This window comes from Camelus ferus, chromosome 10, assembly GCF_009834535.1.
Source record: "Camelus ferus isolate YT-003-E chromosome 10, BCGSAC_Cfer_1.0, whole genome shotgun sequence".
NCBI lineage: Eukaryota > Metazoa > Chordata > Mammalia > Artiodactyla > Camelidae > Camelus > Camelus ferus.
The window spans coordinates 3,388,395-3,401,733 of NC_045705.1; the positions used below are offsets into that span (position 1 = coordinate 3,388,395).

The following is a 13,339-nucleotide window of genomic DNA, read 5'->3' on the forward strand; positions in this document are numbered from 1 at the left end:
CTAAATTATAGCTCCTTTAGTTTCACTGTATAAATTCCGTTTGAAACAATGCCCGTTTCCTACAGGCCTGGGCCTTGCAAATGAGTCTTTTAGTCCAAGAGCAGACAGACACTAAGCACCATTACTCGTCTCCTGACCACTGTTGTCATGCTTACCACCTTGTGGAAAAACTGCCAGGGACAGACAGTGCAGAACATTTACAGGTCATATGGACTGTTTTAGCCTTTGCCTCTGGTTGGGAATGACATTGTGGGCTAAACTACCTGAGATGCTTATTTAAAAAGGAAAAAAAAAAAACTTACGTCTCAGTACTAATGCAAGAGCCAGTGTTCGCTGAGATCTCTTAATGGTTTAGACGGTAATTTACAGTTGAGTGAAAGAGATATATGTATCTTGCCCCGTCCTCCTCTTTGTCCCCTTTCTGTTTAAAATGTTTCTTCATAATTTTGTACCATCTAGAAGAAGTTAGATGCTTACTTCCCATTACAGTAAATAGATGAGCACTGTCTGTAGACAGATGGCATCATGTTGTCATTATCTGAGAGCGACTGTGCTGTGTAACTGATTCTGCCGAATGACTGGCCACAAGTAACTGGTTTAAAAACCAAAGTAATCACTTTTGGTAGATAATTCCTAGTTTATAAACTGGGTTGCTACAGCTAATAATCCAGCACATTATAATCACCTAGGCAGTACCCCAGAGCAATTAAATAGGAATGTTGCGGTGGCCCCTGACGCAGGTGTCTCTGTGTGCAGCTGGGGCTGGGGACCACTGCCCTGCCATGAGTCTTCCCATTCAGAGGCCTGGAAGTATGTTTTGCAACTAGCGTATCTTGGGAGGAACACCAGGGAGTTACACTGCTCTGAGCTACATGTGCTGTGGGTGCTTTCCCGAGGAAAAAAGTTTATGACAAGGTGAGCGTTTCCTAGGCTGTAGTTACCTCAATAATGGCGTGAAACCACACGCTCTTCTGTTAGGCAAGAGTCTCCTGGTATGTAATTTCTTGGGTTTGATTCCTACAGGAGCCTTCACGGACTGTCAACACTTAGTAAACAAATCTACAACCTGTGTCAGAAATCAGTGAATTTTTTTCTGTGAAGGGCCTGGTAGTAAATATTTGTGGCTTTCGAGGCCATCTGGTTTCTATGGCAACTCGACTCACGTCTGCCCTTGCCCTGCAGCAGACAATACGTGAGTGAATGAGAGTGGCTGTGTGCCAGGAAGACTTTATTTATGGTCATAATCTCATTTGTGTTATCAGTGTCTTATCTCTGAGTTTTTTTTTTTTCTTTTTTTCATGGCAGGTATTACTTATTCCTTTAATTTATATTTCTGCCCTCATTAGTAGCTTTTCCTGACCTGAATTTACAAGGAACTTCCAAAAACATAAATAAATAAAAAAGCTTTATGAATGATCTTATAACCTTAAGCATGTTTTTAAGTGGCAAAATTGGTCGGGGGAGGAATATGGAAACTTTTAATTTATTACATAAACATGCTGTATAAATAAAACTTAATTTTAAAATAAGCAAAGGTTATTCCCTTTATTTGTAGAGCTATAATTGATACATAACTTTATATTAGTTTCAGGTATACAGCATAATGATTCAATATTTATATGTACTGGCAAAATGACCACCACAGTAAGCCTCGCTAACATCCAACACCAAGCATCATGGCAAAATTTTTCTTTCTTATAATGAGAACTTTTGACATTTTCTCTCTTAGTAACTTTTAAATATTCAGTATACTATTATTAACTATAGTCACCCTTGAATTATTTATTTTGTAACTGTACATTTTGCCCTCTTAACCCTTTGTGGCCTACAAACCCCTCCACCCCCACCTCTCCACATCTTGCCGCCACCAGTCTGTTCTCTGTATGTGAGCTCATTTTTTTCTGTGACATCGTACAGTATTTATCTTTCTCTGTCTGACTTATTTCACTTAGCATAATGGTGCCAAGTTCCATCCTTGTCACCAATGGCAAGATTTTTTTTTAATGGCTGAGCAGTATTCCATTGTGTGTGTGTGTGTGTGTGTGTGTGTGTGTGTATCACATCCTCTTTAGCCATTCTCTCATCAAAGGACACTTAGGCTGCTCCATATCTTGGCTGTTGTAAATAATGCAGGAATAAACATGGCAGTGCATATATATGTATCTTTTCAAGTTAGTGTTCTCATTTTGGGGGAGATAAATACCCAGGCGTGGACTGGCTGGATCATATAGTCGGTCTATTTTTAATTTTTTCAGGAACCTCCATACTGTTTTACATAGTGGCTGCACCAGTTTGCATTCTCACCAAGAATGCACAAAGGCTCCTCATCTTTACCAACACTTTTTGTTTCTTGTCTTTTTGATAATAGCCACTTCTGACGGCTGTGATACCTCATTGCAGTTCTGATTTGCATTCCCCTCATGATTAGTGATGTTGAACACTTTTTCATGTATCTGCCGGCCATCTGTGTCTTCTTTGCAAAAATATGTGCTCAGGTTCTCTGCCTATTTTTAAATGAGATTGTTGATTTTCTTGCTGTTGAGTTATATGACTTCTTTATATAATTTGGATACTAACCCCTTAACAGATACATGATCTGCAGATATTGTCTCCCATGCAGTAGGTTGCCTTTTCATTTAGCTGATGGCTTCCTTTGCTGTGCAGAAATATTTTAGTTTTGATGTAGTCCCGCTTGTTTATCTTTGCTTTTGTTATCTTTACTTTTGGTATCAGATCCCAAAATCACAGCCAAGACTTATGTCAGGGACTTTACCACCTGTTTTCTCTGAGATGTTTTATGATTGTAGGTTTTCCGTTAGGTACTATCAAGTCTTTCAATCCATTTCGAGTTAATTTTTTGTGTATGGTGTAAGATAGTGATGCAGTTTCATTCTTTTGCATATGGCTGTCCAGTTTTCCCATCACCATTTATTGAAGAGATTATCCTTTCCCCATTGTGTATCCTTGAATTGTTTGTCATACATTAATTGACCATATAGTGTGGTTTGTTTCTGGGCTCTCTGTTCTGTTGTTATATGTGTCTGTTTTTATGCCAGTACCATGCTGTTACGATTTCTGAAGCTTCATAATATAGTTTAAACTCAGAAAGCATGATACCTCCATCTTTCTCAAGATTCTCTGACTATTCAGGGTCTTTTGTGGTTCCATGCAAATTTTAGGATTATTAGTTCTATTTTGGTGAAAAATACCATGGGAATTTTTTAGAGATTGCATGGAGTCTGTAGGTTGCTTTGGGTAAATATTTTAACAATATTCTTCCAGTTCATGAGCAGAGAATATTTTTCCATTTGTGTCTTCCTTAGTTCCTTTCATCAGTAGCTTACAGTTTTCAGTGTACAGGTTTCTCACCTCCTTGGTTAAATGTATTCCTTGGCATTTTGTTCTCTTTTATGCAGTTGTAAATGGGATAGGTTCCTTAATTTCTCTTTGTGATCTTTTGTTATCAGTGTATAGAAATGCAACAGATTTTTGTGTATTGATTTTGTATCCTGAAGCCTTACTGAATGTATTAGTTCTAACAGTGTTTTGTGAAGTCTTTAGGGTTTTCTGTATATAATGCCATGTCATCTGCAAACAGTGACAATTTTACTTCTTCCTCTCCATTTGGATGCCTTTGACTCCTTTTTCTTGTCTAATGGCTCTGGCTAGGACTTCAAATACTACATTGAACAAAAGCAGTGAGAATGGGCGTCCTTGTTGCTGATTTTAGAGGAAAAGCTTTCAGCTTTTCACTGTTGAGCATGATGTTAGCTGTGGGCTTGTCATGTATGGCCTTTATTACATTGAGATACATTCCTTCTGTACCCACTTTGCTGAGACTTTTTATCATAAATGGTTGTTGAATTTCCTTAAGTGCTTTTTTTGCATCTACTGAGATATTCGTATGGGTTTTAGCCTTCCTTTTGTTAATGTGGTATACAGCACTGATGGATTTGCAGGTATTGAGCCATCCTTGCATCCCTGGAATAAATCCAACTTGACTATGATGTATGATTCTTGTGTATTACTGAATGCATTTTGATAATGTTTCGTTGAGGGTTTTGCATCTGTGTTCATCAGGAGTGCAGGTCTGTAATTTTCTTTTATTGTGACATTGGTGTCTGGTTTTGGTATCAGGGCGATGCTGACTCATAAAAATAAATTTGGAAGTCTTCTCATCTTTTCTATTTTTGGAAAAGTTTTAGAATTGGTATTAATTTTTCTTGAATATTTGGCAGAATTTGCCAATGAATCGGTCTTTTCCTATATTTTTGTTTGTTAGGAGGTTTTTGACTGCTGATTCAATCTCCTTAGTAATTGGTCTGCCCAGATTTTCTATTTCTTCATGATTCAGTTTTGAAAGTTTTTATGTTTCTAAGGATTTATCCATATCTTCTAGCTTGTCCAGTTTATTAGCATATAATTGTTCATACTGATCTCTGGAATTCCTTTGTATTTCTGTGGTATCAGGTGTGACGTCTCTCTCATTTCTGACTTTGACTTCTCTCTCTCTCTGTCTCTCTCTGTCTCTTTTTTTTTTTTTTTTTTTTTTTTTTTTGGTGAGTCTAGCTGAAAGTTTGTCATTTTTTATTTTCTCAAAGAGCCATCTCTTAATTTCATTGGTTTTTCCTATTGTCTTTTTAGTCTTAATTTCATTTTCCTACTCTGATCTTTGTTATTTCATTTCTTCTACTAACTTTGAGCTTTGCTTGTTATTCTTTTTTGAGTTTTTTTAGGTGTAAAGTCAGGTTGTTTATATGAGATTTTTCTTGTTTCCTGAGGTAGGCATTTACAGCTGTGAACCTCCCTATTAGAACTACTTTTGCTGCATCCTATAAGCTTTGGTGTGCTGTATTTCCATTTTCATTTATCTTAAGGTTTTTTCCTTAACTTTCTCTTTGATTTCTTCTTTGATCCATTGGTTGTTCAGTAGCATGTTCAGTCTCCACATATTTGTGCATTTTCCAGTTTTCTTCTTTCTAATTGATTTCTAGTTTCATACTATTGTGGTTGGAAAAGATGTTTGATATGACTTTAGTCTTAACTTTGCTAAGACTTTTTTTCTGGCCTGACATGATCTAGCCTGGAGACTGTTCCACGTGCACTTGAGAGTGATGTGTATTCTGTTGCTTTTTGGGTGGAATATTCTGTATATATCTGTTAAGTCTGTATGTTCTAACATGCCATTTAAAGCTAACATTTCCTTATTGATTTTCTGTCTGGGTGATTTATCCATTGGTGTAAGTGGAGTATTGAAGTCCCTCATTATTATTATATTGCTGCCTTTTTCTCCCTTTAGATGTTAATATTTGCTTTATATATTCAGGTGTTCCTATGTTGGGTACATAAATATTTACAAATATTTTCTTATTTGGTTGACCCCTTTATCATTATATAATGCCCTTCTTTGTCGCTTGTTATAGTCTTTGTTTTAAAGTCTCCTTTGTCTGATATAAGTATTGCTACCCCAGCTTTCTTTTATTTCCATTTGCAGGGAGTATGTTTTTCCATTCCCTCTCTTTCAGTCTCTGTGTGTCCTTATATCTGAAGTGAGTCTCTTGTAGACAGCATATAAATAGATGTTGTTTGTTTATCCATTCATCCACTCTGTGTCTTTCAATTGGAGAATTTATAGTCTGTTCACATTTAAAATAATTATTGATAAACATGGACTTATCGCCATTTTGTTAATTGTGTTCTGGCTATTTTGTAGTTCCTCGATTTCTTTCTTTTCTTGTTCTCTTCTCTTGAAGTTTGATGACGTACTTGAGTGGTTTGCTTAGATTTCTATCTTCTTATCTTTAGTGTATTTACTATAGGTGTTTTCCTTTTTGGTTACCATGAAACTTACATATAACAACTTGTTTATGAGGCTGTTTTATTTAAGTTGCAACAACTTAAATTTGAAGACATTCTAAAGTTTTACAGTTTTACTCTCCCCTCCCTACATCTTATGTTTTTTGATGTCACATTTACATCTTTTTATCTTGTGTATTCTTTCAACTAATTATTGTACAGTTATTTTTTACTACTTTTATGTTTTAATCTCCATATTAGCTCTATAAGTGATTAATCCACTACCTTTACATTAGATTATTTTGAATCTTACCTTTACCAGTGAGATTTAGTCTTTCATATGTTTCTCTGTTACTGATTAACATCTTCTTGTTTCAGCTTAAAGAAGTCCCTTTAACATTTCTTGTAAGACAAGTTTAGTGATGAACTCCTTTAGCTCTTGATCTAGATATCTGTCCTTCCCCAAATTGGGGGTATTTTCAGCCATTATTTCTTTCAATAAATTTTCTGCCCCTTTCTCTCTTTCTGGGACCCCTGTAATGCAATATCATCCCATAAGTCCTTTGAGTTCACTGATTCTTTCTCCTGCTTCATCTCGTTTGCTTTTGAACCTCTTCAGTGTATTCTTCAGTTCAGTTATTGTATTCTTCAGCTCTGTGACTTCTGTTTGATACTTTCTTTTATTTTCTCTTTGTTGAAGTTCTCACCATGTTCATCCATCCTTCTCCCAAGTTTGGTGAGCATCTTTATGGCAGTTAACACATTTAAACATCATGAAACACACTTTAATACAAAACTTGCTTGCATTTAGATTTTCTTAGTAAAGAACTAACCTGTGACAGTTCCACATGTTTTGCCCATGTGACTTTGTACAGTATCTCTGAAGAATGTCTTTTTATGTCCGGGAGAAGGGAGTAGGCTGCAGTGGAATCCAAAAGCAGCATTGTATTCATTGTTTCACTCTGCAAAGATTATTCTGTTCTAAAGATACAATACAAACTATGGTCCTTTCCTGTATTTAATTTTATTACGATAGCATTCTGGCCTGTAAAATTGAAAATAAACATTTGAAGTCTTTGAATAAAAAGCCCAGAGTAATTGTGGAAGACAGGATGATAATACACGAAGTATCAGTTTTGGTGTGTGGAACAGGGAGCCCGCAGGCCTGGGGCCGCCATCACTGCGGGAAGGAGAAGGGCAAGCCAGGGCTTTGCAGCTTTCCATTTGAGTACTTGGCCGTAAAGACTAAAACGGGAGTATGTAGGCAGCATCACAAACCACCAAACCTGCAAAGAAACTTTGAGACTAGGAAACAAATACAGAAATAAATTACAGCGTGTTAATAGGGCAAAGAGATATTTCTCATTCCCTAGACAGTGTGTACTAAATTATAATAACTAAAGTATCTTCAGCTGTAAGCATCAGTTAAGTTGTGGTGTTACAATGAAGATAGGGTATGAAAGAATATTGTTAAGACAGAAAGGTTTGCTTTTGGGCATAGGGCATTTTACAAATAGGTATGTATTATTTATTTGGGGGGCATAGGGCATATTTTTATTTATTTATTTCAAGTTATTTATTTTAAATTAATACCAATGATTCTCCCTTACAAAACTGGCTTTTGGATTTTTAAAGCTTTCAGAAGTAATTTTTAGAAATACCTTTCCAACGATGGAAAATTATTATCCACCAGTATGCGATTTCCAGCTAGCCACATTCTACGGTGTTACTTCACTTTCTGCTGCACTGTGGGAAGCGGGCTTTACTCTTCCAGAAAATGCCTCAGTCATGCTCACATCCTGTCTGGGGGGTTAGAAACGTGCAGCTACTCTTTACCCTCAGAGCTTTTTAGAAGAACGTGGCAGAGAAACTTTAAACATCCTTTGGTTTAATCATCCTTTCAACTAGTATGAGTGACGTGAAGTCTGGTTCAGTGTTCAGACACAGAGATGGTTAGACGTTGTCCCTGTATTGAAGGAGCTCAGTCTTCTGAGCTGGTCCCACCCCCACCCCAGTACGTTTACAAAAATTCCTAACTGTATCAATCCAGGCGTGGCTCCTCCTGTTTGAGACGTTTTATGGCTTGTTGCTATATAGTGCGAAGTATCTTTCTTGCTGCTGTCGGTTAGACCTTTTCCTTTGTGGCCATGAAAGTCAGGGATGCGGAATCTTAATTCCCTGAGTCAGAGCTGCAGCTTGAATGTTTCTTAATGTTCTTGCAGGGAGCACCCCACAGGTGCCTCTCAGCCGCACAAATGAGTCCTCCACCTTGCCCATGAAACCGTCGTCAACAACTCCAGTTTCCTCAAAGAACGTAACAACCACCACCTTGAAACCCACAGCAAAATCATCAGTTCCAGTTTCTTCAAAGAACAAGACAACCACCACCTTGAAACCCACAACGTCTAAAACGACACCACCAGCGATCTCAACAAACAAGACTTCTACCACTGCAAGGTCTACGCCCAAGATAACAAGTGCTTCGCACAACACTTCCCGGATGTCCACATCCACAGTGACCACAGCCCACAACAGTTCAGTGACTTCTGTTTCTTCACCTGTAACAAGTACGTATAAAATTTTTTCTGTGCTGAAAATAGTTGTTAAATGCCTAATTACCTCATTCCATTCTGTGAAAATACAGAAATATGACAACTATTTCTTATTTCCTAAATGAATTAGCGGTAAGGATCAGGAGAAGAGTCCAGTTGACGTAGTAATCTTGTCCCTTTTAAAAAATTAGTTTCCAGTTTAACCATGCCAAATAATGACTGTGTGAGATCCACCTGCAAGTAAATAATTCATCCTCACGGGGAATTTTATTTTGCATGGTTTGAAAATCTGTCATACCTTTAACTCTTTGTATGTCATTCTACAAAGGAATTATGCAGGCTCAGCCGACATGTTTCCTAAATCTAAATCACAGTGAACTTTGTTTTAATTCACTTGTGCCGTAGACATATGTCCATGGTATTAGATATAATCACATATGTAGCATCAGTCTCAGCTCTTTTTTTGCATTTGTTTAAAATACAATGCCTGTCAAACCATGAATTCAAAGACCTTAAGAAGATTCTCTTTTAAGTTACCCAAAGCTGAAGTTCTGATTAAAAGCCAGTGATTACATTTCTCAGAACGAATAGCAGGCATTATGGTTTCTCGTGTATGTTTGTATGCTCCTGCTTCATGTGGTGTATCTTCTTTCTTAGTACAGTTGATGCACTGAAGGCACCCTTCATGTCTCAGAGGTTCTTGACGCAGTAAAATCAAAATAGTTAAGAATTCCCAATTGACTCAAAAGGAGGGATTTCAGTTAGAAACTCAAATTGGATCAGATTCAAGGATTGCAGCCGTTACCCAGACCTATTTTGTTTAAGGCATGAAATTTTAAGAGGATTCATCAGGAAGAAAACTCCCAAATCTTGCTGCCTCCGAGGTTTTGGCAGGCTGTCCAAGTCCAGCCCCACAGTAAGATCTTAGGGTTGCAGGCACGGGGGGTTTCCTAAAGCTGCAGCCAGGCAGTCGCGAGACACAAAATCAGCCGGAGAGCAGCCTTCTGTGCCTAGATTCCCGCACATCCCACGTTCGCATTCGTATCCATTCGTACTTCATATTCAGCCCTTGCGTGGAATGGTTTAGCTTTTATTTTTGTTACATTTTATTACAATGTATTTTAAAAGCACTAAGTGCCTACTTTTTGTTCTGTTTTCTTTTCTTCTAGTCACAGCAACTATTAATTCTAAGGAAAACAAGGGATCCAGATTCGATACCGGCAGCTTTGTTGGCGGTATTGTACTAACGCTGGGAGTTTTATCTTTTCTTTACATTGGATGCAAAGTGTATTATTCAAGAAGAGGCATTCGGTATAGAACCATGTAAGTTTTCATTGGCCAGGACTTTTTTATTATTATTATTACTTCTGTATTTCTTTATTTAAGTATCATGACAGAATATCAGAGGAGAGCCAGTATTCATCCCAGGGGTTAATAATTCATAGATTTGTGAGCTATAGTCCCATTAATCCTCCATGCCCAAAGTAAATTATTTATGTACAAGCTTGCGTTTATAATTACTTGCAAGTCAAAATGGATGTATATACACCTATAAAAATGTTTGTATTTTATTAGTATCTTTTTTTTTTTTTTTTTTTTTTTTACCAGAGACCCAAGTTTAGCCAACCCTTTTTACTTGCTTATATCTTTTATCTCAAGACATACTGTATCAGGTCACATGAGGCTGTTGACTTAGTGCTAATGACAAACACAAGACACAGTGAAATAACTTCCTTGATAAAAACGTGATTTTTGCTTTCTGTGTCACAAAGAAGGAAATGCCGTGACAGCCTCATTTTCCCTGGTAATTTACTATATCGTATGAGTTGTTAGTGTAAGTAATGTACGTGATCATTTTATATGTAGTAAAACAGTCTTTTTCAGATGAGCTTTATCAGCAGGTCCCCATCAACAAACCATGTTTCCCCTCCGCAGAACTCTCTAGGTCTGATGGTTTTTGGAGGTTTCATCTCATGCCTTTTGTTACTCAAACAAAGTCCAATTGGTTTTCTCTTTTGAGTCTCATATATAGAAGAGTGAATTCCTTCTTTTGATTGCTAATGTATATAAATACCACAGAATAGATGACACATTTTCCAAAATTTGTTCTGTGTAAGTTGTTGTACACATATGTGTCCCACAGAGTTTCCACATCAGAAACATTTGGGAAATACTAATTGAACAAAGTAAAATAGAACAGATTGCTTTACTATGAGAATTCTGTAAGGCTTTGATAGGTTGATGTGCACCGGGAATTTCTAGAAGAATGTCATATGAAAATATTTCTCAAATTTTTCATTACTACTAAGAAAACCAGACTTCTAAAACATCATATTTAAGTTGAAAGTTACCGTTCATATACCGTATGCATCACCCCAAACTCACTTTAAAAGAATATCAAGGTGGTGTTTTGCCAGATTAAAAGCATATTTGATTAAATAATACAGTAATAAATGTTTTTAAAAAGCATATTTAGAAACATTCATTCTTTTCTCTCTCAGATCAACCCATAAAACAATACGTGAAGGAAACTGACTAAATAGCGTTAACTTTAAAAATGCTTTAATGTGTTTGTAGAAGTAGTTATTATCTGTTTTCCTAGTAAATTTCACCAGTTAAATGGAAGGCACATTTTGATTATAGTAAATTTAATGCCAGTCATTTTTTTACAGTATCAGTATTTTTGATATGGTTGAGGCTATATAAAATAGGGAAAGAATTGAATTTAAATGTCCTGTTTTCATTTTAAACTGCCTTAACTACAAAGTATGTAATTTTAGCTCTGTGGACCAGGTTTTTTCCTCACATACACGTGACCACATAATGCCGCGTGCCCTGTGGAGGAAGTCAGTGTCCAGAGCCCCTGTGACTGTAAGGGAACTGTGGGTGTGTAAGACACTGTCTCTAACAGGAATATTATTCATAGGAACCAGCAGATGGTGAAAATACCGTATTTAGTTGAGACTGAGTACACACTTTTGTTTTTGTGTTTTTCCACATTTTAACACCTCTGCAGTGGATGTATCTTACAGTCTGTGGGATGAGGAAGCACTGTGTTGTAGTTTAGTTGGCCCTGTTTTTCTTAGCGCTACATTTTTTTTTTTAAAAAGTGCATTTTAAAGCCAATAGTTCCCTTCACAGTTATAAAAAATGACATTCCATAAGTAAGGACTCAATGTTTTCTCCTATTAAAAAACTGAGACCTTCTGTATCTAGTAATTGTGAGCATTTCTGGTTTTCATTTATTGGATAATAACACTGATTAAAACACTGAATAAAGTGCTTGCTCGTGTGTTTCTTAAGAGTTGCACGGAGAGACAGTGGATGGAGTGGTTAAGAGATGGGGTTTGGGACAGAGAGACTTAATTTTGAGCCTGGTTCCACTGTTGACTAGCAAGGTGCCTCCTCGTGTTTATATAAAGGATACAGCACAGTGTACAGTGGTCAAGACAAGAGTTCACGTGCTTCTTGGCTTCTGATCTTCTGCAGAATGAGACTGGTTGGTTGAGTGATTAAACAAAGTTATAAAAAATATTTTTAAGTGCCCTCTGTCTGCATAGGGCAACTGTGATGGTTAAGTGAGATATGGGTGTAAAGTCTGCAGCATAACACCTGGCAGATAGTAAATGCTCAAGAAATGATGGTGGTTTTGGTTGTTTTTCCTTTTTAAAGAGGGTCATGGTAGTCAACTGGTGAAAAGTCCGACAGCCATCGAGGGGCAGAGATTTGAATGTCGGTCCATTTCACAACCTGAATACACTGCTTGAGTCCTTAACCACTGCAGCATGCCAGGTGCTTTCACGCAAGAAGCTTTACACAGAGCAATGACAGTTCTGATTCTGAAGCTTCAAATTATTCGTTGCTTTACTTAAAAATATAAACATATAAGGAGTTTGATATAAATATAAAACTTAAAGTGATTTTAACTTTCGGTCTGTTACAGTGATGAACATGACGCCATCATTTAAGGGTTCCGAGGACCAACAGAAAGAAGAAAGACTGAAGCAGCCCAATTGGTTTTGGTTTATTATTAGTTTAAAACAGGATTCTCTTCTTGAAAATAGCATAAACAGGCCACGCATATAATGTACAATGTATTGTATAAATATGTAAAGATTCCTCATGATTGCTGAAGGAAAAAAGGGTTTGGTTCGGGGTTTTTTAGTGACCATATGGACCGTACAGTTAATGCAGTGGTTAGAACCACTTCTACAAAATACACAGCAAGACAAGGCCCGTCCCCTTGTTTTGCAGCATTAGTTGCACAGGCCAGTGATTAGAAGACATCGCCACTGAAGGGCCATCTGGTCACACAGGGAGCTTGTCGCCGCACTCAGGGTGGTGCCGCCTTTGTTGCTCACACAAAGAGCTTCAGTGCTCGTAAGAGCTGGGTTTATCCTAGTTACTAAAGTCACAGAGCAGAATTTATACAAATAAGCCAAATCTTAAGTGTAACTTTAGCTTAGGTGTCTCTTCTTCAGAAAACATCAATGTTTCGTAAGTTTAAAGCTTAGTTATTTGGTTTACAAACAAAACACACACCCTCCTCCACCAAAAAAAAAAAAAAAAGAGAAGAAAACCGGAAACAATACCTAGGCTTGGCCTGTCAGAAAGCCATCGGAGAGCCTGCATTTTTAAAGGCCATCTTTTGAGCTTTCAGTGGCAGTTGATATAATTACTTTTTTTCCTCTCTGTAATTTCAGTAAATTGAAATGTTTAACATGATAATGTTTTAAAGACTTAGCTGTTAGTATTAAATAATAGATTTATGTGCTACTGTGAGAATACTGTCACCACTGGAAACTGCTTTATTTCATATTCAGCTGTTAATTTTGTATTTAGTGAATATTTTTCAGAGATGTACAGCTGCTTTCGGTATCTAGAAATGATTATGTAGTGTAAACACACCTAACTTAAAAAAAAAAAAAAAAAAAAGAAGACCCTTAGATGGTTTCCAAAGCAACATCTCGTCAGAACCAGGGATGGATGCT

The 13,339-nt window shown here is 37.0% G+C and overlaps 1 protein-coding gene across 1 annotated transcript in view; it reads left to right on the forward strand.

Moving 5' to 3' along the window:
- TMEM123 (transmembrane protein 123) overlaps window positions 1–12,917 on the forward strand; it is a 43,381-nt gene extending 30,464 nt beyond the window's left edge. Inside the window, exons 3-5 of the mRNA XM_032488251.1 lie at window positions 8,019–8,363; window positions 9,518–9,671; window positions 12,292–12,917. Of these exons, the coding sequence (XP_032344142.1) occupies window positions 8,019–8,363; window positions 9,518–9,671; window positions 12,292–12,316 (524 nt within the window). The 3' untranslated portion in view covers window positions 12,317–12,917. The remainder of the gene's footprint in view (window positions 1–8,018; window positions 8,364–9,517; window positions 9,672–12,291) is intronic.
- The last annotated feature ends 422 nt before the right edge of the window (window positions 12,918–13,339 follow it).